The 27,567-nt window shown below is 37.1% G+C and overlaps 1 protein-coding gene across 1 annotated transcript in view; it reads left to right on the forward strand.

Annotated features, from left to right (window-relative positions):
- Positions 1-23,161, forward strand: part of LOC128020057 (E3 ubiquitin-protein ligase SH3RF3) — a 54,333-nt gene extending 31,172 nt beyond the window's left edge. The window contains exons 2-10 of the mRNA XM_052606595.1: positions 2,762-3,037; positions 4,375-4,470; positions 9,064-9,381; positions 10,568-10,671; positions 11,090-11,260; positions 13,650-13,870; positions 19,354-19,580; positions 21,494-21,801; positions 22,782-23,161. Coding sequence (XP_052462555.1) covers positions 2,762-3,037; positions 4,375-4,470; positions 9,064-9,381; positions 10,568-10,671; positions 11,090-11,260; positions 13,650-13,870; positions 19,354-19,580; positions 21,494-21,801; positions 22,782-22,950 — 1,890 coding nt within the window. The 3' untranslated portion in view covers positions 22,951-23,161. The remainder of the gene's footprint in view (positions 1-2,761; positions 3,038-4,374; positions 4,471-9,063; positions 9,382-10,567; positions 10,672-11,089; positions 11,261-13,649; positions 13,871-19,353; positions 19,581-21,493; positions 21,802-22,781) is intronic.
- The last annotated feature ends 4,406 nt before the right edge of the window (positions 23,162-27,567 follow it).

The following is a 27,567-nucleotide window of genomic DNA, read 5'->3' on the forward strand; positions in this document are numbered from 1 at the left end:
CAGTGAATGAGTCATTGAATCATTCACTGAACTGATTCGTTTTAAAGCATTTGTTTATTAAAGAACAAATCAAGTGACTGTTTTTATGAGTGAGTCATTGAATCATTCAGTGAACTGATTCGTTTAAAGTGTTTATTCATTAAAGAACAAATCAAGTGACTGTTTTTATGAGTGAGTCATTGAATCATTCACTGAACTGATTCGTTTAAAGCATTTATTTATTAAAGAACAAATAAAATGACTGTTTTTATTAGTGAATCATTGAATCATTCTCTGAACTGATTCGTTTAAAGCGTTTATTCATTAAAGAACAAATCAAGTGACTGTTTTCTGTGAGTGAGTCATTGAATCATTCAGTGAACTGATTCGTTTTAAAGCATTTATTTATTAAAGAACAAATAAAGTGACTGTTTTTATGAGAGAGTCATTGAATCATTCACTGAACTGATTCGTTTAAAGCGTTTATTCATTAAAGAACAAATCAAGTGACTGTTTTGAATGAGTGAGTCATTGAATCATTCAGTGAACTGATTCGTTTAAAGTGTTTATTCATTAAAGAACAAATCAAGTGACTGTTTTTATGAGTGAGTCATTGAATCATTCACTGAACTGATTCTTTTAAAGCATTTATTAATTAAAGAACAAATCAAGTGACTGTTTTTATGAGTGAGTCATTGAATCATTCACTGAACTGATTCGTTTAAAGCATTTATTTATTAAAGATCAAATAAAATGACTGTTTTTATTAGTGAGTCATTGAATCATTCTCTGAACTGATTCGTTTAAAGCATTTATTTATTAAAGAACAAATCAAGTGACTGTTTTCTGTGAATGAGTCATTGAATCATTCACTCAAATGAGTCATTTCAAACTGATAATTTATTCAGAAAGTAATGAAGCATTTTTTTTTGTGACTGAGTAATTGAATCGTTCACTGAACTGGTTAGTTGAAAAGACTGATCCATTAAAGAATGAATCAAATGATTGTTTTTGAATCATTCATTCAAATGATTCGTTCAAAACTGCTGATGGCTCTGTAGTGACTTCATTTGGAACTGGTTTGTTATATATTTTGTAAATATCGTGACTAAAATGGAAGTTATTGATATAAACTTCTTGTTTATTGAACCGTTACAAAAACCTAGTATGATAAACGCTGATGAATGAGTGTCTGCTGCTGTAATTAAACTATATGTGTTTATGTTTTTAACTTGAGTGTCCATGCATAATTAATGTAAAAGCATCATTAACTCAGCACTTAAAGTTGCTGTTTACAGTCTGAATTATTCATCAAGATGTTTGCATTGAAGCAATAATCCGCTCAAGCCGGGCTTTACAGTGATTTTACCAGGGTTAGGAGCCAAGGGCTATTTTTAAGGATGATGTGAAGCACAGTGCCTGAAACCCAATTAACTGTGGTAAAATCACAGTAAATCAGGAGCTCCTCAGATCTTTCCCAGCGTTGCATCAGATCTCTGCTGAATTTCAGACTCTTTCAGGAGTTTAGGGCTTGTTTTTGATTGATGAGGTATTTCAGACCGTCTCAGGAGTCTGTGTTTGAGTCTAATGAAGCATCATCATCATCATCATCATCACTGGATCACACTCAGCTGACTGATATGGATAATAATTGAGATGACCTGATCAGTTGAGTCTGTGCACAGTTGGTCGTATGTTGATGAAGAGCAAGAAAAGCTTGACAGACATTTACCCGGTTTATTTCCCATCATCCTCTGTAGCAGGAGGAGAATGAAGTGAAGTGAAGTGACATTCAGCCAAGTATGGTGACCCATACTCAGAATTTGTGCTCTGCATTTAACCCATCCGGCCCGAGACTAGAACCCACAACCCTTCGATTGGGAGTCCAACCCTCTAACCATTAGGCCACGACTTCCCACTGAATGATAAATTACACACAATATCCATATTTGAGCTTCATTTATATTTTTATATTGAAATTATTTATATTGTTTTATATTTTCATTTTAAACTTTTAATCTTTTTGTTGTGCTTATGCCATTTTCTGTTGATTTTAATTTATATTTATATTCATATTTATTTTTATATTTTGAAGTTTTGGTCAGTTTATTGTGTGTTTTTATCTTTTTCAAAAATTTTGTTTATTTTGAATTTTATTTTTTATTTTTATATAAATTTTAATGTTTACATTTTTTTATATTCATATTTATTGTTATATTTTTACATTTTTGTGATTTTGTTGTGTGTTTTTGTGATTTTTAACCATTTTGTTTTCTTTTTTTTATGTGATGGTCTTTGATATAATATTATGGTTTTTGTTAAGATTTTGAATGGTATTTTATATATATATATCTTATATTGCTTATATTTAGTCTTAATATTTGAATGTTTTTGTCATTTTTTTTTTTTTTTTTTTTTTGTGAGTGTAGCATTTATGGTTCTAATTTTACAATTTTACACATGAAACAAAAATTATAAACTAGTTTAATTATAAACTTAATAAAAATGAGAAATGCTGCCTTGACAATAAAATAAAATAAAATAACCTTGTTCATAATATTTTAGTTCATTTTTATTTATTGTATTAATTTTTATGGTTTTATTTAACGATAATTAGCATGCACTAGTGCTAGAAGCTTCTTGTGCTTGTCTAAAGATTAAAAAAGAAATACTAATTTCTATCATTTTTAAGCACACATGATGTCATAGTTAAGATTTCCGAACTGTTGAAATCGACGTGAGACACTGAATCTCCTGATCCGTGTTTCTCTCCGTCCTCCAGAACGTTCCTCAGCTGCCGTGTGGTAAAGCGCTCTACAGCTACGAGGGCAAAGAAGCGGGCGACCTGAAGTTCAGTAAAGGTGACATCATCATCCTGCGACGGAAGGTGGATGAGAACTGGTTCCACGGCGAGCTGAACGGCAGCCACGGCTTCCTCCCGGCGAGCTACATCCAGTGCATCCGCCCGCTGTCCCAGACACCGCCGCAGGGGAAGGCTCTCTACGACTTCCAGGTCACAGACAAAGACCAGGACAAAGACTGCCTGACCTTCAGTAAGGTACAGACACAAACACTGCTCCAGGTTCAGAAAGAGTCTCTTCTGCTCAGCAGGGATGCAGTTATTTGATCAAAAATACTTTCAAAACAGCTATATTATTCTAATGTAAATCAGCTGTATTTCAGCATCATTCCTCCAGTCTTCAGTGTCACATGATCTTCGGAAATCAGAATAATATGATGATTTACTGCTCAAGAAACATTTCTGATTATTATCAGTGTTGAACACAGTTGTGCTGCTCAATATTTCTGTGGAAATTATGATACATTTTATTTCTCAGGATTCACAGATGAACTGAAAGTTCAGAAGAACAGCTTTTATTTGAAATAGAAATATTTAGTTACATTATAAATGTCTTTACTGTTACTTTTGATCAATTTAATGCGGCCTTGATGAATAAAAGTGTTCATTTCTCTCTGTCTTTTTTTTCTTTCTCTAATTTTCATTTAGCTTAATTTTAAATAAGTAATTAAATGTATTAATTAATAATAATAATAATAATTAATTTAAAAATTTAAATTTAAAATAACTAAAATTACTTAAATAATAAAAACTCTGCAGACAAAAATAAGTAATAAAATGTATTAATTAATAATAATAATAATAATATTAATTAATTAAAAAATTTAAATTTAAAATAACTAAAATGACTTAAATAATAAAAACTCTGCAGACAAAAAAAAGTAATAAAATGACTTTAAAATTAAGATAGAAAATAAAAAATACAAACCAACTGAAAATATTAACAAAACTATTGTAGTATATCAATGATAAAAATCTAGCTTTCTAGTAATAATAGTGTTTCTGTAGGAGTTTATTTAAAGTTGCTTTAAATAAAAGCATCTGCTAAATGCACAAATGTAAATATAGTTACCGTGAAATAAGATTCAATATGTCACCCATCCACACTTTGGTCCCCATTGACTTTCACTGTATGGAGGAAAAAACCTCAGTTCTTTAATGTTGCACAGAAGAGCGTCAGTCAGGAGGAGAGTGAATGATGACAGAAGGATGATTGTGAGTCTGAATACATTACTGCACAAGCATCCTCTGTCCTCCTGAAGACACACACTGAAGAGAGGAAGAGAGACATCTGCGTCTAAACACTCATTAACACACGCCTGATCCAGTCTCGAGTCAGAATTGTGAGATGATCTTAACTGGCTTCTGTATGATAGAGATACACTGATTAGTTTTCTACACACACACAGAAGTGAGATTATCCTGCTAATATAAATCTGAGTGTTTAATATGCAGTGGCTGATTTATTTCTCTTTCTGTTGTGAATATTGAAATGTGATGTTCCTCTGTTTATTCTCTCGGTGACTCCATCACAGGACGAGATTCTCACCGTCATACGAAGAGTGGACGATAACTGGGCAGAAGGCATGCTGGGAGATAAGATCGGGATTTTTCCCATCTTATACGTGGAGGTACGTGCACCGGTGTGTCGTTTTAGAAACCTGCAAGTGATGCATTATGGGTAATGTGTATTGATTTGGACAGGAGAGATGTTCTGATGTCCTTTAGCAGGTCAGGGAATTAAACTAAACATTCACTATTTTGATAAAAACGTGGTCTGTGTAACAGTATTATGAGAAATGTCCTTTTCAAATATTATTTTCACAGCATTAAAGGAATAGTTCACTAAAATTTTTTTACATTTGATAAAAATATGCTCATCTTCATGTCATCTCAGATCAGGATGAGTTTGTTTCTTCATCAGGATTGTAGAAATGCAGCACTGCATCAGTGTCTCATCAATGGATGCTCTGCAGTGAATGGGTGCCGTCAGAATGAGAGTCTGATAAAAACATCCCAATAATCCACAGCACTCCAGTCCATCAGTGAACATCTGGAGAAGACAAAACCTGAAACACATCCAGCATTAAGATGATTTTAACTCAAACACATAGAGTCTATAAACCAGAATAACACTTCCTCCAGTGAAAAAGTGTTCTGGTCTGAATCAGGAGAGAAATCTGCACAGATCAAGCAGCGTTTAACAAGCCGTTCACTGATGGACTGGAGCTCTGTGGATTATTGTGATGTTTTTATCAGACTCTCATTCTGACGGCACCCATTCACTGCAGAGCATCCATTGATGAGACACTGATGCAGTGCTGCATTTCTACAAACTTGATGAAGAAACAAACTCATCCTGATCTGTGATGACCTGAGGATGAACACATTTACAGTACATCTTCATTTCTGAGCGGACTCTTCCTTTAATCGTTGACTCTCTGATCCGAAGCTGCTGCCAGTGCTTTATTTCTTCTGAACCTCATCAGCTGAACGTTGCTTATTTGACTCATAACTCCTGGATTTCTCTCAGTATGATTAGTGCAGGAACTCAATCTCCTCTGCCCCCGCGATCACCGGATGAAAATGGGAAAATAAAAGATGTTTATCATTTTTCTCCTCTTCAGCTCATTTAGAATCTGTCCTCGCGGCTCCATCACGCTGGGGTTTTAATGATGTAGATGGTGTGATCGAGCTCCTTGGCTTGATCTGATCTGGGATCTGGTGTTTTATTGTGCTGTAAAGTGTGCAGGGAATGCTGGGATATGACCAGAGCTTGATCAATCAATCAATCAAAAGAAAATAATAAGAATGTAAGAAAATGCATGAATAATATGAAGCTTTTTTAATGAGAATTTATTTGTACTTTGCAGTACAGTAATGGAAATGATAAAGCTGAAGTTCAAGATCTCCTAAAACCGGCTTAATGTTTTATTGAATTCTGTGGATGTCCTGCAGGTTTTGTGATAGTGGTCTGTCTGACACAAACACTCCTTTAGAGACTGAAGTGAACAAAGCAGGATCAGAGATTACCGCGGTGAGATCATGGTGAAGAGAAAGATGCTCACGGTCACAGACGCTGCTTACAGCTTCATAAAATACACACACATGGACACTCACATACACACACACACACATACTCACGCACACTCTCATACATGCATATTCACACACAATTATACACACTTATATACACAAACATGCACACTCACGTGCACTTACACGCTCTCACATACAAAGAAACTCACACACAGTTGTACACACATATACACACACTTACATTCACACTTATACACACTCTGACGCATACACACACACCCACATGATCTTACACACACACACACACACACAGACACACACACGCACTCGTGCACAGATTCACATGGAGTCTACATGTTAAAACAGACTTGACACAATAGCTGTTGATAGCGCAGGCTTTATTCCCTCAGATTGTGCTCGTGCGGCTCACACTACCAGTTATTTCTGTACGCGTCTGACAGCCTGTCATTATTCCACTGCACATTTGCTGCTTTGTGATTTTCTTTTTGTCGTCTTCCCGTGGTGTAATTACACAGCGTGATGGGCTCTATTATTAGCACAATTAGCAGCACCCTGCACGCGGCGAGGCGTCTGAACGCTCACTTCCCCGCGCGACTGAAGCCAGAGCTTGACCTATATTAAACACATTTCAAAGTTCACGGCTGTGCTAACGAGCTGGGCTCCTAACCAACCGGTGAACGGGAGTAACGGGACCCTCCAGAAACAACAAGCATGTCACTAATCACACGGTTATTTCCACAATTAAACGTGATGTCAACGCTCAATATTTCCTGGTCTTTGTCCTAAACTGCTTGTGGTGTCAGATGGGTTGTAACGTGAGCACACACACGTTATGCATGCAATTAATGTGCTCTGACCACCTCATATCAGTAATAATGGTATGACCTTCAGAAGGCTTCGGTGTTCATCCGCAGAGACCCTCGCCAGGTCTGTGGGGTCCATCAATCAGCCTCATTTACATGATATTTGCATATTATTATCATATTTATGAATGCAGGACTGTGAGTCGAAACAAAGGGCTCCAGTCACTTTTGATCTGTTTGTTGCCTGCACACCATCACATCTGCTTTTGTTTGTGTTTCTATTCATCAAGACATCAGTTTAGTCAGATTAAACATTTGTATATTGATTAATTGAAGTAGGATAACCTATCATAATGATTGTTTTAAGTGAAGCAAAACTGATGTCAGTTTCCCACAAACATTATGTCCCTTCCTGGCAGATGATGTCATTGGCTTTAGTTAGTCATAGTTTTGAAATTGAGGACTCAGGAAAGATCTGTAAATTGATTATCGATTAAAGCAATGTTACTAAAAAAAAAGTGTTTGATTTCAGAAAGGAAATCAAAAACGAAGAAACAACTGCACACATGGGAAATCAAAGCTCTTCACTAGAACCCGCCGAAATAAACGTCTGCTTAAACTTGAAGAAATTGTACCAGAAATATATTACTAGTGTATTATATGATATATTACTTAAACTTACTTATATTATAGTATATTACTTAAAGGTTTTTATTTTTTTATATAAATTGAAAGAACAGCATAGTTTGTTACATTTGTTACATTTAGATGTATTTGTGACATTTATATTATTTACATCAAGCTTTTGAATGGTATAGTAGTGTATATTGTTATTGAAACTTCATAATGTTTCACTTGATTTAGTCAGGAATTATAGTTTGGAAAAAATCTGACTAGTAAAATGTTTACACATTATGTGAAAACTAGTACAGTAGAGTAGACTAGTAGAGACTTACTCATGTTTATGATCTTTGCTGAATAAAGCGCTTCATTCTTTTTTCTGAGGAAATCCAAATCTCAAATCCTCAACCACATCACATTTTCTTGGGGTGAATTATGTCTTGTTCCTTTCATTGCGAAGCAAACAGTAAAAATAAAAAAAACGTGAAGAACAGTCTGGCTGCGTTGTCTCCTGTTATGGGCGTATTCAAGCCGCGCGCTTCAGTGAAACATTAGAATCTGAATAGAGCGTTCAGTGCAGGGGTGTGTCTCATTAGAAGATAATGAAGGGAGATGTGAAAAACGGACATCGCGTTGTTTTCATATGGATTACTTTATCACAGAATATTTGTTTTCGGTAATAAAGGTAGACATGTCAGGCTTTCTATAGATGACGCATTTGTAAGTGAAGATCAACGCAGACAAAGGCTGCAGGCAGCACACCTTGTTTGTGTGTCTTTATTTTATAAATGCACAAAGTTTTGTTGTTATTATGTCTGTTTACAAATAAAAGTAGACCCTAAACAGATTCAATTGATGTATTGCTCTTGTCTGCACAATCAAAACAAAAAGTGTAATGTTAGTTCTTTTCGGGGTTATCAGGAGAAAATGCCTCATCACGCGTCTACTCCAGAGGGTTAAGCTGAAGGTGATGGTCCTTCATCCAGTAAGAAATGTCTGTTAGACAAGCTGAGATGTGAATAGCTACCGTCGGATCATCAGGATGGAATGAGAGGTAGAGTTGAGTGTCATCAGCATAGCAGTGGTATGAAAAGTTTCTGAATGAAAGATCCTAATGATGCCATGTAGACAGAGAAGAGAAGTGGTCCAAGAACTGAGCCCTGAGGCACCCCAGAAGTTAGATGTTGAGACTTGGACACCTCACCTCTCCAAGATACTTTGAAGGACCTATCTGATAGGTAAGACTCAAACCATTGAAGTGTGGTTCCTGAGATGCCCTTTGTCGGTAGGATTGATAGGAGGATCTGGTGGTTAACTGTGTCAAAAGCAGCGGACAGATCAAGCAGGATAAGTACTGAAGATTTGGATTCTGCTCTTGCCAGTCTTAGAGCTTCAACAACTGAGAGCAAGGCCGTCTCAGCTGAATGTCCACTTCTGGTTGCTGTCAAGGAGGTTGTTCTGTGTGAGAAATGCAGAGATTTGGTTGAACACAGCTCGTTCAAGTGTTTTTGCAATGAAAGGAAGCAGGGAAACTGGTCTGTAGTTCTCTAAAAGAGATGGGATGAGATTGGGTTTCTTAAGTAGTGGAGTTATACGTGCCTGTCTAAATGTTCACATAAAACATTATACAGACTGCACAGACTTTTTAAACTGAGCAGTGTAACTTATTACATGTGCAGCCTTGCTGAGCAGAAGAGGCTACTGATCTAAGTGTAAAATAATAACTGTGTTTATCCTCAGTTGAATGAATCGGCGAAGCAGCTGATGGAGATGGACAAACCTTCCACGGCCCCGGGTCCGAGCGCAGAGCCCACGTCGCCCGCAGCCGTCAGCTGTAACGGGAACGCCATGCACAGACACGCCGAGGGGAAGAAGAACGCCAAGAAGCGGCACTCGTTCACGGCACTCAGTGTGACGCAGCGCACGGCGCAGGTGATGGGGAACAACCGGCACTCGATGGAGATCAGCGCACCGGTGCTCATCAGCTCCTCGGACCCCCGCGCCGCCGCTCGCATCGCAGACTGCCCTCACCTGTCCTCCAGCGCACCTGCCACACAGGTACAGACACACACACACACACACACATACACATACACACACACCTGTCCTCCAGTGCACCTGCCACACAGGTACAGACACACACACACACACACACCTGTCCTCCAGCGCACCTGCCACACAGGTACAGACACACACACACACACACACACCTGTCCTCCAGCGCACCTGCCACACAGGTACAGACACACACACACACACACACACCTGTCCTCCAGCGCGCCTGCCACACAGGTACAGACACACACACACACACCTGTCCTCCAGCGCACCTGCCACACAGGTACAGACACACACACACACAGACACACACACACACACCTGCCACACAGGTACAGACACACACACACACACACACCTGCCACACAGGTACAGACACACACACACACACACACCTGTCCCCCAATGCACCTGCCACACAGGTACAGACACACACACACACACACACACACACACCTGTCCTCCAGCGCACCTGCCACACAGGTACAGACACACACACACACACACACAGACACACACACACACACACACACACACTTTGATTCATTTATGTGATTCTGTTGAAACTGTCCTTTTAAGTCAGTCAAATCAAATGACTCTTAACTGCTTGATTCATTCACATCATTACTCAAAAATAAATATATGTGTGTGTGTGTGTGTGTAGTTTTGGAAATATATACTGAATATATATATAATAGAGTTATGTCGCTCTTGACCTCTGACCTGGGCTCAGCTGGTATGTTCGAGTAAGAGCGGTGGGCTCCATTAGTGTTATGAGGTCAAAGGTCAACATGAGAACCCGTGAGTGTGAATCTCTGGAGTTTTGTCTGAGTGAAACAGACGGATCATGTGCATTTATAACTCCCATAATGCATCAGCAGCTGCAGGAGCCCATTAGAGACACACTCAGGTTCAGTTTAAAGGGGATAGATAGATATATATATACATGTGAACCTGGAGCACAAAACCCGTCTGAAGCTGAATAAATGATCTCTCTATTGATGTCTGGTTTGTTAGGAGGACAATATTTGTCTGAGATACAACTATTTGAAAATCTGGAATCTGCAAAAAAATCTAAATATTGAGAAAATTGTCTTTAAAGTTGTTCAAATGAAGTTCTTAGCATACAATGTTTTTCACAACTATATGTGTGTGTGTGTGTGTGTGTGATCTGTTGTCTTCACAGGACTCTTCAGTCGCAGTAAATGCAGCAGCTTCAGTTCCGCCGCGTCTCGCGTCAACAACCGGAGAGCTGCTCGCCGCCGCTAAAGTCCAGCTGCCTCTCAACATGTGAGTGATGATGATCTGATGCAGCGCTGCTGTTCCTGCTGCTACACACACACCTGGACTTACTGTTAAAACAACTCCAAATAGCTCCTTTCTATGCTTTGTGTGTGTGTGTGTGTCAGTGTGTGTGTGTGTGTGTCTGTGAGAGAGTGTAGGTATGTGTGTGAGTTTGTGAAGGATGACTTCAGTGTGTGTGTGTGTGTGTGTGTTGTGTCCATCAGTAGGTCAGTGGTCTATATTTTGAGCCGCTCTGTTCTTCCTCTCTTCCGGTGATAGATGCCGCTGTAATGAAATCTCTCAGTGTTTTAATAACAGACTCTGGACTCGATGTAATAAAATGCTTCTGTCAGAGCTGATCAAGTCTCCACACACACTGCGTCAGGAACACGCTTCGCTCATCAATCTTTCCCTTCATCTGCAGATATCTGGCCATGTACGCATACAAACCGCAGAAGGCGGATGAGATGGAGCTGCGGAAGGGCGAGATGTACCGCGTGATGGAGAAGTGTCAGGACGGATGGTTCAAAGGCACATCTCTGCGCTCCGGAGCGTCTGGAGTCTTCCCAGGGAACTACGTAACACCCGTCTCCCGGTGAGCATTACTCAAATAATCCAGAAATTATGCAGCATCAGTGAGAAGGTTTAAGCTTCTCAGCTCTCATCATTAAAAGATGTTAAAAACACACCTGCATCAGCACACTATTCAGACTTTTTTCCTCAGAAATCACATTTATAATAATATATAATGTTTTATTGAGCAGAGACTGTAAATGCTTTGGGTTTGTTTGGAGCTCAAGCAAATAAAACAACCCTAAATGAAAGCGCGACAGAAAGAATGTTTCCTGCGAGTTCCAGATCTCTATCTCCAGCTGAAGTCGTGAATCAGGTCAGCGCCGCAGGTGCATTTGAAATGCTCTGCTTTAACGTCAAGAGTTGAGAAGGTGAAACCGCTCCGCCGCCGCATTGAGCATGATGTATATCTGATGTGCCGTCAGAATCAGAATGAGCTTTATTTGCCAAGTGTGTGCAAACAAGGAATTTGTTGTGTGTGTGTTTTTGCTGCTCAACCACCCTGGATGAGTCTGATGGCTTAAGTGTCATCTGCAAACTTCAGGAGCTTGACAGCGGTGTCAGTAGAGGTGCAGTCGTTGGTGTAGAGGGAGAAGTGCAGTGGGGAGAGGACAGAGCCCTGGGGGGCACCAGTGCTAACGGTGCAGGTGTTGGATGTTATCTCCCTGTTCAGTTTGTGTTTGGCCTATTTCTACAAGGCTTTGTCCCCACTCCTGTATGGGTCCTCTATTTGAGTCTTTTAATATAATGAAATTTATTGCGCACCTGCTGCAATTACTGACTCTGCTGATAGGTAGCAAATATAATTTATTGTTGTTTACCGGCTATAGCCGTATCCCTGGTAGTCACAACCTGATTAGCATTATAAGTTTATAGTTTGGCATTGACTCAGCAGGTGGTTTTTATTTGTTTTCGCAGTTAACACACTGTTAAACATGTTTCAGATTAAACACTGGAACTGCTACAGTTCATGAGCTTCATGACGTCAGGTTTTAAAAGTTTAGCAAAAACTGAATTATCAAGGTCACATGATAAATCACTGTAAAAATGTTTTATATTTAATTATTTATTTAATAATTAATTTACTACTTGAATAATAATTATCATAAATAATATATACTCACACACACACCTTAAGCAGTAAATTATCATATGTTCATGATTTCTGAAGATCATGTGACACTGAAGACTGGAGGAATGATGCTGAAAATACAGCGGAGCATCACAGAAATACATTACACTTTAACACAGATTCACACAGAAAACAGATGATTTACTTCAGAATAATATTTCAAATGTTTAATATTTTTATTTTATTTTTGAATTTTATTTTTGTCTATTTTTTTTTTTTTTTACATTTTAAGCCATTTTCTGTACAATCAACCGTCTGTTAATGGCTGTAGTTTTAAAAATGTAATGTTTATCAAGCATGTTTGAGTTTCCTCATGAATCCGAACAGTTAAACTCTTGGTTGTTTCCTGTGGATTGGGATGCAGGAATGAGCGACTGTGTCTGCTGGAGTTGAGTTCTGCATTAATCAGACTGTAGTGACGCGATTCACACACGGATACGAGCCGCTGTAAGAGAAACAAACCACATCTGGATGAGAATCCACCGCACAGAGACACCTGAGGGAAAATCATTCCCAGATACTCAGAGCTGCGGTTTAATGTGTTTACACACGCCAACACCTGTCTGGAAACACACACACACTCACACACACTCACACACACACACACACATGCACGCACATAAATATACACTCACGCATGCACACACACACACACACACACACACACACTTATGCACTCAGACACACACTCCTACACACGCACGCCCTCACACACACATGCACATTATTTTATTATTTAAGTTTATTTATTTATGATATTTTATTTGCATATGAACATTTTATAGACAGTTCGTAGGAACGTTCCGGAAAATGTTTTACATTCACATTTATAACTTTAAAAAACATTTATAACAGTAATTTTAAAAGTGAGATTTTTAGACCTGAAGAAAGTCGTGCAAATAAATAAAATTGTTTTTGTTATGATGAATATAAATTGTGAAAAAAGAAACAAACAACTAAATTCTATGATAATAAAAAAAAAATATATATATATATTTTTTAATGTAATTTAATAATATAATGTGAATTATTTGTAATTTTTTAATTTACATTTATTTTATAATATATCTGCGTTTGTCATTACAGAAGAAATAAAGTGGAAAATGTTGAGAAACACAGGCTTAGATGCTTACCTTGCAGGTTTAGTTCTGAAATAATGTGAATGCCTCGTTCGTTCATGATTCCTGTGTGACTGGCTGCGAGTGTGTGTGTGTGCGTGTCTGTGTCTGTGTCTGTCTCCATGTGTGTGTCTCTGTGTGATACTGTGTGTGTTCCGCAGGGCTCCGTTCGCCGTGGGTCAGACGCGCTCGTGTCTCTCTGGAGCTCCAGGGTCTCCGGGCTCCGGCGGTCCGTCCAGTCCGGTCCTGATGTCGTCTGCGTCTGCGTCCCGCTCCAGTACACCCCTCAGCAGCCCGTCGTCTCCGCAGCTGCACCTGAAGAACTGTCTGCGCTTGTCCAGCCAGCAGATGGTCAACCAGCCGCGCTCCGCCATACAGCTGTGTGAGTGTTTCACACCACAGTATGATCACTATTACTGTCAAACTGTTACGTATTTAATTACAGTCAGCACCTATAAAATTATTAAATTAAATAATTATGATTTATTATTATTATTATTGTTTATTCAAATTATAAACATAACAAATCAATAAAGAAATATCATTATAATTCTATTAAACTCTTAACATATTTAATAATACATTTTTTATTGTAAATGATATAATGATTATTTTTATTTAACCAAATTATACAAATTAAACTAATCAATAAAGAAATATAATTTTAATACTATTAAACTCTAATATATTCAATAATAATAATATTTATTATAATTTTATCAAATTATAAAAATGCAACAAATCAATAAAGAAATATAATTATAAAACTGTTAAACTCTAACATAGTTAATAATAATAATATATATTATTATTTTATCAAATTATAGAAATTTAACAAATGAATTAAGAAATATTATTATAATACTATTAAACTCTAACATATTTATTTTAGCAAATTATAAAAATGTAATAAATCAATAAAGAAATATAATTAAAATACTATTAAATGCTCATGTATTTAATATTATATATTTTACTGTAAATGTTAATAATAATTATTATTTAATCAAATAATACAAATTAAACAAATCAATAAAGAAATGGCATTATAAAAATATTAAACTGTAACATACTGAATAATATTTTTTCATGTAAATTAGAATTATAAAATAAGACAAATTTAAAATTATATTATAATTATACAAATTAAGAATGAAAAGAATTCAACAATCTGATAAAGAAATATTGCTATGATGCTAGTAAACTGTAAATAATTTAATAACACTGAAGCATCTGAGGATCCTCGAATGTAAACTCTGTTTTGCTTCAGGAGATCAATCATACATTTGTGTGGTATTACTATCTTTCCTTTACAGTCATTTATTCTGTTTTTCATTCATGTATATAATAATTTTTCATGTAATAATTGTATTATTCCACTTAATCATGTAATCATTTATAATAATATTTATAGCCATACTCATTTCTTTGAAGTTGTTCATTCATGTGGTTGTGTGTTTAAATAAGATTGAGTAAGAGATGAATCGGAGGGAATGGTTATGGGAACTCAAGGTTTTTGGGAGGTTATGTTGGATGTGTGTTGGTCAGATGACGCCCCACTACAGCTCTGATTATTACACAGCTCTGATTCCAGTTTACAGGTTTGTGTGACTAGTTGTTGTGTTCTGGCTGGAGTGTTTCTGGTGTGTGACGCTCTGTAATCTGTTCAGGTGTATTACACGCTGAAGGAGCTTGTTAAAGTGTTTTCCAGCTCAGATCAGACGTCTGCTGTAATGAAGGCCATGTTGGCAGTAATTGGTGGGTTGCATTCTCTCAGTTCTTGAACTTTGAGGAGCGACGTGAAGCTCGTGCAGCGCCACAGAATCCTTTACTGACTCATGAAGATCTGTTTGATCAGTGCATGACCTGAGGATCGTGTGTGTGTGTGTGTGTGTGTGTGTGTGCAGAGGAAGGATTCGGATGAAAACAGGAATAAAAACAAAGATGCATGATTTGAAGAAAAATAATTGCATTGCAATTTAAAATACAATTAAAAAAATATTTATTTATTTATATGTATTTTTTTAAAGGTCCAGGTTTGCTGGTTTTGTTTGAAGGGCTAGTCAATATGCAAATAAAATTATTATTATTATTATTATTATCATCATCATTATTGTTGTTTTTATGTTGTTTTTCTTAAATACTATTTTTATTTTACTTTAAAGTTAAATATTACAATAGTAATATTTATTTTGTGTAATTTTTTTTATTTAGTGTTAGTAATAATCATACTACTAATAATAACAAGATATAAAAAACAATAACTATATTAGCAGCAATATAAAAATAATCATAACTATTATTATTAGATTATTATTAATATCAGTATTATTACGGTTACTCTATAAAAATAAGAATCAAAGCAATATCACTGTTATATAACTAAACTGCATTTAATAATAATTTCAATGTGTAGTACAATACTATTATTAATAATCTAGTATAAAATAACAGTAATATATTTTTTTATTTATTTTAAAAAGTATAATAATAATTATAAATATTCTTACTATCATATTAATTTTTAATATTATTATTAATTCTCTGTTAAACTTTTTTTTAAACAAAATAATTATATTTATGATAATAAATTACTGTAAAATAAAGAAAAAGTAAAAAAAAAATAGTACAGAATGATGCAGCCCTAGTTTGAAATGAGGATCAGACGTAGGTTTTTGACAGATAATCATCAGTTTGGTCGTGTTGATGGTGTGATGCTGGTTGTGTTGATGGTTGAGGGTGTGTTGCTGGTTGTGTTGTTGGTTGATGGTGTGATGCTGGTCGTGTTGATGGTGTGATGCTGGTCGTGTTGATGGTGTGATGGTGTGATGCTGGTTGTGTTGTTGGTTGATGGTGTGATGCTGGTTGTGTTGTTGGTTGATGGTGTGATGCTGGTCGTGTTGATGATTGATGGTGTGATGCTGGTTGTGTTGATGGTTGAGGGTGTGTTGCTAGTTGTGTTCATGGTTGATGGTGTGATGCTGGTTGTGTTGATGGTTGATGGTGTGATGCTGGTCGTGTTGATGATTGATGGTGTGATGCTGGTCGTGTTGATGATTGATGGTGTGATGCTGGTTGTGTTGATGGTTGAGGGTGTGTTGCTAGTTGTGTTGATGGTTGATGGTGTGATGCTGGTCGTGTGTATGACTGATGGTGTGATGCTGGTTGTTTTGATGGTGTGATGCTGGTCGTGTTGATGATTGATGGTGTGATGCTGGTCGTGTTGATGGTGTGATGCTGGTCGTGTTGATGATTGATGGTGTGATGCTGGTCGTGTTGATGGTTGATGGTGTGTTGCTAGTTGTGTTGATGGTTGATGGTGTGATGCTGGTCGTGTGGATGGTTGATGGTGTGATGCTGGATGTGTTGATGGTTGATGGTGTGATGCTGGTTGTTTTGATGGTTGCTGGTGTGATGCTGGTTGTGTGGATGGTTGATGGTGTGATGCTGGTTGTGTTGATGATTGATGGTGTGATGCTGGTTGTGTGGATGATTGATGGTGTGATGCTGGTCGTGTGGATGGTTGATGGTGTGATGCTGGATGTGTTGATGGTTGATGGTGTGATGCTGGTCGTGTGGATGGTTGATGGTGTGATGCTGGATGTGTTGATGGTTGATGGTGTGATGCTGGTTGTTTTGATGGTTGATGGTGTGATGCTGGTTGTGTGGATGGTTGATGGTGTGATGCTGGTTGTGTTGATGATTGATGGTGTGATGCTGGTTGTGTGGATGATTGATGGTGTGATGCTGGTTGTGTTGATGATTGATGGTGTGATGCTGGTCGTGTGGATGGTTGATGGTGTGATGCTGGTCGTGTGGATGGTTGATGGTGTGATGCTGGATGTGTTGATGGTTGATGGTGTGATGCTGGTCGTGTGGATGGTTGATGGTGTGATGCTGGATGTGTTGATGGTTGATGGTGTGATGCTGGTTGTGTGGATGGTTGATGGTGTGATGCTGGATGTGTTGATGGTTGATGGTGTGATGCTGGTTGTGTTGATGATTGATGGTGTGATGCTGGTCGTGTTGATGATTGATGGTGTGATGCTGGTCGTGTTGATGATTGATGGTGTGATGCTGGTCGTGTTGATGATTGATGGTGTGATGCTGGTCGTGTTGATGGTTGATGGTGTGATGCTGGTCGTGTTGATGATTGATGGTGTGATGCTGGTCGTGTTGATGATTGATGGTGTGATGCTGGTCGTGTGGATGATTGATGGTGTGATGCTGGTCGTGTTGATGATTGATGGTGTGATGCTGGTCGTGTTGATGATTGATGGTGTGATGCTGGTCGTGTTGATGATTGATGGTGTGATGCTGGTCGTGTTGATGATTGATGGTGTGATGCTGGTCGTGTTGATGATTGATGGTGTGATGCTGGTCGTGTTGATGGTTGATGGTGTGATGCTGGTCGTGTTGATGATTGATGGTGTGATGCTGGTCGTGTTGATGATTGATGGTGTGATGCTGGTCGTGTTGATGGTTGATGGTGTGATGCTGGTCGTGTTGATGGTTGATGGTGTGATGCTGGATGTGTTGATGGTTGATGGTGTGATGCTGGTTGTTTTGATGGTTGATGGTGTGATGCTGGTTGTGTGGATGGTTGATGGTGTGATGCTGGTTGTGTTGATGGTTGATGGTGTGATGCTGGTTGTGTGGATGGTTGATGGTGTGATGCTGGATGTGTTGATGGTTGATGGTGTGATGCTGGATGTGTTGATGGTTGATGGTGTGATGCTGGTTGTGTGGATGGTTGATGGTGTGATGCTGGATGTGTTGATGGTTGATGGTGTGATGCTGGTTGTTTTGATGGTTGATGGTGTGATGCTGGTTGTTTTGATGGTTGATGGTGTGATGCTGGTTGTGTGGATGGTTGATGGTGTGATGCTGGTTGTGTTGATGGTTGATGGTGTGATGCTGGTTGTGTGGATGGTTGATGGTGTGATGCTGGTTGTGTTGATGGTTGATGGTGTGATGCTGGATGTGTTGATGGTTGATGGTGTGATGCTGGTTGTGTGGATGGTTGATGGTGTGATGCTGGATGTGTTGATGGTTGATGGTGTGATGCTGGTTGTTTTGATGTTTGATGGTGTGATGCTGGTTGTGTGGATGGTTGATGGTGTGATGCTGGTTGTTTTGATGGTGTGATGCTGGTTGTGTGGATGGTTGATGGTGTGATGCTGGTTGTGTTGATGGTTGCTGGTGTGATGCTGGTTGTGTTGATGATTGATGGTGTGATGCTGGATGTGTTGATGGTGTGATGCTGGATGTGTTGATGGTTGATGGTGTGATGCTGGTTGTTTTGATGATTGATGGTGTGATGCTGGTTGTGTTGATGGTTGATGGTGTGATGCTGGTTGTTTTGATGTTTGATGGTGTGATGCTGGTTGTGTGGATGGTTGATGGTGTGATGCTGGTTGTTTTGATGTTTGATGGTGTGATGCTGGTTGTGTGGATGGTTGATGGTGTGATGCTGGTTGTTTTGATGGTGTGATGCTGGTTGTGTGGATGGTTGATGGTGTGATGCTGGTTGTGTTGATGGTTGCTGGTGTGATGCTGGTTGTGTTGATGATTGATGGTGTGATGCTGGATGTGTTGATGGTGTGATGCTGGATGTGTTGATGGTTGATGGTGTGATGCTGGTTGTTTTGATGATTGATGGTGTGATGCTGGTTGTGTTGATGGTTGATGGTGTGATGCTGGTTGTTTTGATGATTGATGGTGTGATGCTGGTTGTGTGGATGGTTGATGGTGTGATGCTGGATGTGTTGATGGTTGATGGTGTGATGCTGGTTGTGTTGATGGTTGATGGTGTGATGCTGGTTGTTTTGATGGTTGATGGTGTGATGCTGGTTGTGTTGTCAGTGAGCAGCAGCCCTGAGCGTCCGACTGCATCTGTGACTCCGCTGCGAGCGCAGGCCAGTCCGTCCCGCTCGCCCTCGAGACCCCTCTCCATGACCTCAGCCCCTCAGCCTCACACCTCCTCCTCGGGACGACCCCTGAGGCCCCTGAGCTCCATCACTCCTCCCAACGCCAGCGCTGCGCTCCTGAACACAGCAGAGCTCAGACCCGAGGACAAGAAGCTGGAGAAGGTGAGTGCTGAAGACATCAAACACACGTCTGTTCATGAAACACTAATGTTAGGAATACATTTGAACTCAACAAAGATTCCACATGTTACTGCGGCAAGCTTAAAATTACTAACTGGAAATAAACTGAATAAAACGCAATTAAAAAAAAGAAATTATCTACAAAATAATTTACCTAAATACTAAAATGAAATATAAAAATACTAGCAATAGTTATCACAAAGGAAAAATAAATAAATAAAAATACTAAATTAACTGTCATAATTGCCACAAATGCTAGAGTGTGACATTTACTTATTTATATCGAGCTGCAAGATTGCTGTTCTTGTTTGAAGTTTTGCACAGTTTGGGAAAAAATATATATTACGTATCAATTTAGAATTATTATTATTATCATTATTGTATAATTTCACTCTGAAAAATGCAGTGTGTGTATTTATTTAAATACATTGCAGTCTTTGGTCATTTTAAACTGAACTGAAAATAAAACTGAAATTAAGAAACAAATTAAACCTAAATAATATTTTATATATATATATATATATATATATATATATATATATATATATATATACTGCCTGCTCTTTACTGAAGAACCATCCAGCCTCATGCACTGCATAAAGCACAATAAAGTTAGATATGGGACAGTTAGAGATGACCTTGAGCTGAGAAACACATGGTTTGCATGCTGAAATGTTGCCATTACTTTGGCTTCACAGTCAGCATACTGTACATGTCGTGAATTATTCTGACTAGGGATTCGGTCACGTGGATCAAGAGTCATGACAAGTGCAATAAATCCTGTGTTCTGCATCTGAGATCGGCTGCAGGTCCTCGGTCATCTCTCATACGCTTCTGCTCATGTCATCTATAACATACAACACATACATGTTCTTAAAGCTGTGTTATAGACATGAAGAATTTATGATGCTTTAACTACTGTAACGAGCCTTAAATGATATGAATGATATATGAATGATTTCATTACAGATTCCAGGTAACAGAAACAGATGTAGGCTAGTGAAAAATGTCTGAAATATGTCTTCATATCTGAAACTATCATTAAATAATTTAATATCTAAAAAGAATTTCTCATCAATTAAAACTTTATCAACTGAATAATTTATTAATATGTTTACATTTAATAGGGCCATCTGTTTTATTTGTACCCAGATTTTTTATGTTTACATTTTTATGCATTCAGTTTTTGATATTTTGATGCAATTTACTACAGTCTTTACAATAATAGGGCCCTGAAATTGATTATTTATTTATTTTTATTTATTTTTTTCTGGGTTCCATTTTTCTTGATTGTGTTTTAATTAAAAAAAAATCATTTACATTTTTCTGGATTCTGTTTTAATAATGTAATTTTAAAAATGCTTTTAAAAGCATTTAATAATTTATTAACATTTTTACAATAATAGGGCTATTTGAAGTCTGTTTTTTTTTATTTCAAGTTAAAAAAAATGTTTTATGTTTTAATAATTTTATAACAAAAAAATCAGAAAACTTTTACAATTAAATACTTTATTATTATTAAATTTTTTAAATTATTATTTAATTTATTTAGTTAATTATTATTTATTTATTTATTGTTTTTACAATAATAGGGCCCCCCAAAAATACCAAAAATTCAGTTGTGCTTTAATTTTTCTGGATTCATGATTTAATTAAAACATTTATTATAAAAAAAAATTGTAATCAAATGATGGCATAAAACATTAAATTAATCTTTTAAAATGTAATGCAAACAAATGGGTGCACAACGCATGAAATAACATCTGTGTGATATTCCTTAGAATAATTACAATTATTATTATTACATTTCTGTCTTCACTAATATGAGTCGAGCTGTTAGAGCGTGTTGGAGCGGTTCTTCCAGCATCTGGATCATTTGTGACTGTGTCTGACAGAAAGAGAAGAAGAGCAGCGGTCTCCTCAAGCTTCTCTCCGGAGCTGCAGCTAAGAAGAAGTCTCGTTCTCCTCCGTCCGTGTCTCCGACGCACGAGTCGGTGCAGGGGGCCATGGCCGGGGGTCACGGACGAGCCGGGTCCTGCCCCATCGAGAGCGAGATGCAGGGAGCCATGAGCATGGAGCCGCTGCAGAGGAAGAGCGGCTCGCTGGACCTCAGCTTCTCTGTGTCTCCTCCGGCGAGACAGTCCTGCTCCTCGTCCTCACCGCTGGCCGTCCGGCCCGAACCCAAGCCTTTATCCCGAGAGAGGCGAGTCCCTGCTCCTGACCACCAGCACATTCCAGATCAGAAGCACATCTGAATGCATTGCTTCAGGATGTAAAGATGAGATTTCCTGCATTTGATTTTAAAGCAACACGGTGCTGTTTTGGCGCCCTCTTGTGGACTGAAAAATCTACTAGTATTGAAATTATTCATTATTATCTGAAGAAGAAATTAATCAATGAAAGAAGTCTATTTAATTTGATCAACCATACAGTAAAATTCTAAAATATTATTCTAATATAAAACATCTGTCTTCTGTGTGAATCTGTGTATAAGTGTAATGTATTTCTGTGATGCTCCGCTGTATTTTCAGCATCATTCCTCCAGTCTTCAGTGTCACATGATCTTCAGAAATCAGAATAATATGATGATTTACTGCTCGAGAAACATTTCTGATTATTATCAGTGTTGAACACAGTCGTGCTGCGTGATATTTTGATGCATTTTATTTTTCAGGATTCACAGATGAACAGAAAGTTCATTATAAATGTCATTACTGTCGCTTTTGATCAATTTAATGCATCCTTGATGAATAAAAGCATACATTTTTTTTTTATCGTACTTACCTCAAATTAGCGTATTACTATTTCCAAAGAAATGTTTCTTGAGCAGTAAATCCTCATATTATTCTGATTTCTGAAGATCATGTGACACTGAAGACTGGAGGAATGATGCTGAAAATACAGCGGAGCATCACAGAAATACATTCTATTTTAACACAGATTCACTTATTCTAAACTGTAATGATATTTAAAAATGTATACAGTATTTTTGATAAAACAAACACAGATGTAGTAAGCATAAGAAAAGTTTTACTCAACATTTACTCAGTTCGAACCCTTGTGCTAATGTACTGTTATTTTAGTGGAAGACAGCAGCAGATATAGTGGTTCTGGTTTGAGAGTTTTGTGTTGTGTGAATGTTGTCATCATCCTCTGAGCGTCTGGTGTTCTGGTGTGTCTCAGGTACCGTGCGCTCGTCCCGTATCCGCCGCAGAGCGAAGCCGAGATCGAGCTGAAGGAGGGAGACATCGTCTTCGTGCACAAGAAGCGAGAGGACGGCTGGTACAAAGGGACGCTTCAGCGCACCGGCCGCACGGGACTCTTCCCCGGCAGCTTCGTGGAGAGCTTCTAGAAGAGCACAAGCACCAGCGACCGTCTCCATCTCCAGAGGAGTCTCCTGATGAAGACGAGCATCTCTACTGCCATCAGATCCCTCAGAGGAGCTGCTCCTTCAGTTCTCTACAGCACATGAGAAGATGTGAATGATGCGTCTCACAAAACCTGCAAGAGGGTCATATCTCACACCAAAATCAAGAGGAAAAATATTCAAATAAAATACAAATTAAGCCAATTTGTAATTTTTTTTTTTGCATAATTTTGGATTATTTTCCCACTAGATTTTCATTATTATAATGCAAAAATAATTATTACAAAAAAATATTTATATTAATAAAATCGTAAAATATGAATACGTCATGTTAGTATTAGTGTAGTCATGGCTTTATGCTCATTCAAATAAAAAAATAATAATGCATTACAGGAAATATGTGAAATGTGTTCAGTTTGTTTAATTGTGAAAAATGTCACAATAATATTATACATTTTTTAAAATTATATATTATTAAATTATATATTTATAGATATAGATAGATATTACATTTTAATATCTTTATATAAAATGCTCATCACGGCTATATTAAATATATATATATATTTAAAAGTATTATTTCTGAAGATCATGTGACGCTGAAGACTGGAGTAATGATGCTGAAAATACAGCGGAGCATCACAGAAATTAGATTTTCAAATATTTTAAAATAAGAAAAATATTTGATCCATTTTTAGATTGTAATAAGTCTCAGTTTTGCCATTTTTACAGTATTCTTGATCAAATAAAGACAGTCTTGGTGAGCAGAAGAGTCGTTTGATTTGTATTATGTTCAGTTTTTCTTTCTTTTGGTTTTGGACTGAAATATGACCCGGACACGTTGTGCTGAGATCGACTCACGCCGAGCTTTATAACGGAAGTATGTTTACAGTGAAACTCTTTGTGAAAACTAGTTTTATTGTTTTCTATGCCGGTTCTGTGTTTCCCAGAGAATCCTGGGATGTGCATGCTGGTTTCTGGACATGATCTGTTTCTAGTTTACGGAGCGTCGCTCTCGAGGTCTGATCTCTGTTTCTGCTGGTGTTGAGCTCCTCAGACGCTCCAGCTTTATCATCAGCTGTTCATGTGCTCAGTGTGCCAGAAACAGACTTTACACGTGTTACGATCATATTTAATGTGCTCTTCTGTAACTGAGAAGGTTTGCATTATTATTCAGATACAAGCATCAAACACTTGAACTATAACTCACTCAGAACTGAAAGAAGAAACTGACCGTAGAAGAATATGGTTCACACCAGGGTTACTATCCTTAACTAAATCTAAAATATTTGTAATATTATATACCTAATAATATATATATATATAAACAGATTTGGTAAAGTCGGCTTGAAATTACACTTTGAATTATCTTTTCTTCTTTTGTCCAATATGAGTAAAATGGTTTAAAAAAAAAAAAAAAGAAAGGCTGTTTTTTTTTTACTAAATAATTTACAATAAACACTGCAGTAACCCTCCCCCAACAAAAAATAAAAATTAAATAAAAATAAAATAATAATAACAAAAATGATCAAATTTGATTTCATGGTCACTTTAAAGCTAAACAAGTCAAATATAAATGTTAAAAAATTTCTATATGTTGCATTGGAAGAAATATGTTTGCAACTGAAGCACTAAAATTACTGGAAATTAAAAAAACAAAACAAAAAAAACATTATTTTTATTTAAAAAGAACAAAAAATTAATAAAAATCACAAATGCAAATAATTAACTAAAAGGAAAATTCAGTCTGAAATATATATATATATATATATATAAAAGCTGATCCAAAACATTAATAAACCAACATAAATAATTAGCGAATAGTAGTATCGCTGGTGTAACTGGTGAGAGTTTTGTTCCTGTCCTTGTGTAGAGTGTGTTTCTGGCTGCTGAGCATCATCTGAAGTCCGTCATGAGGACTGATCTACATTAGAGGAGCTGCTCTTCAGCCAACAAAACAATAAAATGCCATTTTTTCAAATACAACAACAACAAAAGATGCAGAAAACAGGAAGTGCTGAAGATGTAAATTCATTAGAATGATGGCCTCTTTTACAACTGCTTCAAACTCTGAGGCTTTCTCTGCCAACATCATTTTTTAAATCTGGTTTTAAGTGAGTTTTTTCATTGGTGTTGAATTAAATACGCCGTCTCTCCTGGTGCATGTGTGCTGGCGTGTTCTTGTGTGTGAACTCAGTCGGGAGACGACGGCTTACAGGACGTGTTCTCGTTCTGTTCGCACTGTTCTGATGTGCAGATGCTCTGACTGACGTCGTTGCATTGCATTCCACCGTAGGACACCATCAGGAATATAAACATTCAAGTGTGCAGATGTTTTTAACACATGCACGTGTCCTATGGGAACTATGGAAGCCCATTTCCACTGAATAAAAAATTTAAAAAGGTAATTGCGAGACTTTATCTTGCAATTCTGACTTTTTTTTAATCACAATTGCTAGTTTATATTTCTGACATTTTTCTCGCAATTGCGAATAATATCTCACAATTCTAATTTTCCAACAATTCTGACAATATTCTTGCAATTTAGAATTTACATATTGCAATTCTGACTTTTTTTCCTCACAATTGCGAGTTTATATCTCAATTCTAACCTTTTTCTCGTAATTCAGACTTTTTTTCGTAATTAAGAGTTTATATCTCACAATTCTAACCTTTTTCTCGTAATTCAGCCTTTTTTTTTCGCAATTAAGAGTTTATATCTCGCAATTATAACCTTTTTCTCGTAATTCTGACTTTTTCAGCAATTAAGAGTTTATATCTCGCAATTCTAACCTTTTTCTCGTAATTCAGACTTTTTTTCGCAATTAAGAGTTTATATCTGACAATTCTAACCTTTTACTCGTAATTCAGAATTTTTTTTGCAATTACGAGTTTATATCTCACAATTCTAACCTTTTTCTCGTAATTCTGACTTTTTTTTCGCAATTAAGAGTTTATATCTCGCAATTCCAATTTTCCCACTTCTGACTTTTTTCTTGCAATTAAGAGTTTATATCTCACAATTCTAACCTTTTTCTCGTAATTCTGACTTTTTTTTTCGCAATTAAGAGTTTATATCTCGCAATTCCAATTTTCCCACTTCTGACTTTTTTTTCACAATTAAAAGTGTATATCTCACAATTTTAACCGTTTTCTCGTAATTCACATTTTTTTTGTAATTAAGAGTTTATATCTCACAATCCTAACCTTTTTCTCATATTTCGGACTTTTTTTTCACAATTAAGAGTTTATATCTCACAATTCTGATTTTCTTTCTGAAAACTTTACTTCTGGCAATTCTGACATTTTTTTCACAACTCTTACATTTTTCCCGTAATTTGAAGTTTATAAATTGCAATTCTGACTTTTTTCTTACAATTGTAAGTTTATATAGCTCAATTCTGACTATTTTGTTCACAATTGTGAGTTCATATCCTGCAATTCTGATTTTCTCACAATTCTGATATTTTTCTTGCAATTGCGGATTTACATATTGCAATCCTGACTTTCTCAAACAATTCTGACTTTTTCCCACAATTCTGATTTTCCCACAATTCTGACATTTCACGTAATTTCAAGTTTACATCTCGCAAGTCTAACTTTTTGCTCAAAGTTGCGATATTCCCACAATTGGGATTGCAATGCAATTGCGAGGAAAAAACTCCATTTGATACTTTTTATTGAGTGGCAGAATCAGGCTTCCATAGTAAAGGCCCATTACACTGCAGGCTGAAGCACAGAAGAAGCATCTGAAGATGCTGAAGATGTCATTGAGACACATTTCTGGATCCGTTGAGGATACGGATGATTGAGTCGAGAGCACATGGATTGTTTCCACATGATACAGCATTGAAGTCAATGTTCTTGGATGCTGGTTCTCCATAAGCACAAGATGATTCATCCACCAGTGACTCCTGGCTGTGTTTCTATTTCTTTCGATGGATTCTTACAGTGTTTTTAATCTCATGGTCTGTATGTCGTGCTTTTGTATCAAATCATTATGGATTTGATCATGGTGCCATCTTTTTCTCACTTGGAGTTCAGGCACAAGTGACATTATGCTCGCCAAAAGACAAGCACACGTTGGTCTCCATGTTGGAGATGATGGACAGTCATGGGTTCCTGCTTCTGAAAAGAGGAATAATTCACCCTCAGATGATCATTCTACCATTATTTACTCATGCTGTGATGCTATATTTACACAAAGAGGAGGATTTCTGGCGTGCAAATCTTGTTTTGTGCTTAAAATAACATCATAAATAATGGCAGAATGATCCACGTGAACGTGTTTCAGCATGAGCTGATCGTACATTGACTGCACTGAATGAAGAAGCTCTATATGATGACATATTTATATGCTATTGGTGCTAGAGTGGAGATGTTGGGGAATATTTCCTCAAGCACTTGTTCTCTGGAATTTGACATTGTTTTCATTTACACATTGTCTAATACTGATTATGATGATAATGTGGTTTGTTTCGTTTGTTTGTCAAGTACATTTTAGCAATAAATGCCTTTGATTTAAACCACGATTGATGGAGTTATTGACACACAGTAAACCCTGTTTGTCTCATGCACATTAAATGAATCCCTCAGAACAAT

The sequence above is a fragment of the Carassius gibelio genome, chromosome A9 (assembly GCF_023724105.1).
Source record: "Carassius gibelio isolate Cgi1373 ecotype wild population from Czech Republic chromosome A9, carGib1.2-hapl.c, whole genome shotgun sequence".
Lineage (NCBI taxonomy): Eukaryota > Metazoa > Chordata > Actinopteri > Cypriniformes > Cyprinidae > Carassius > Carassius gibelio.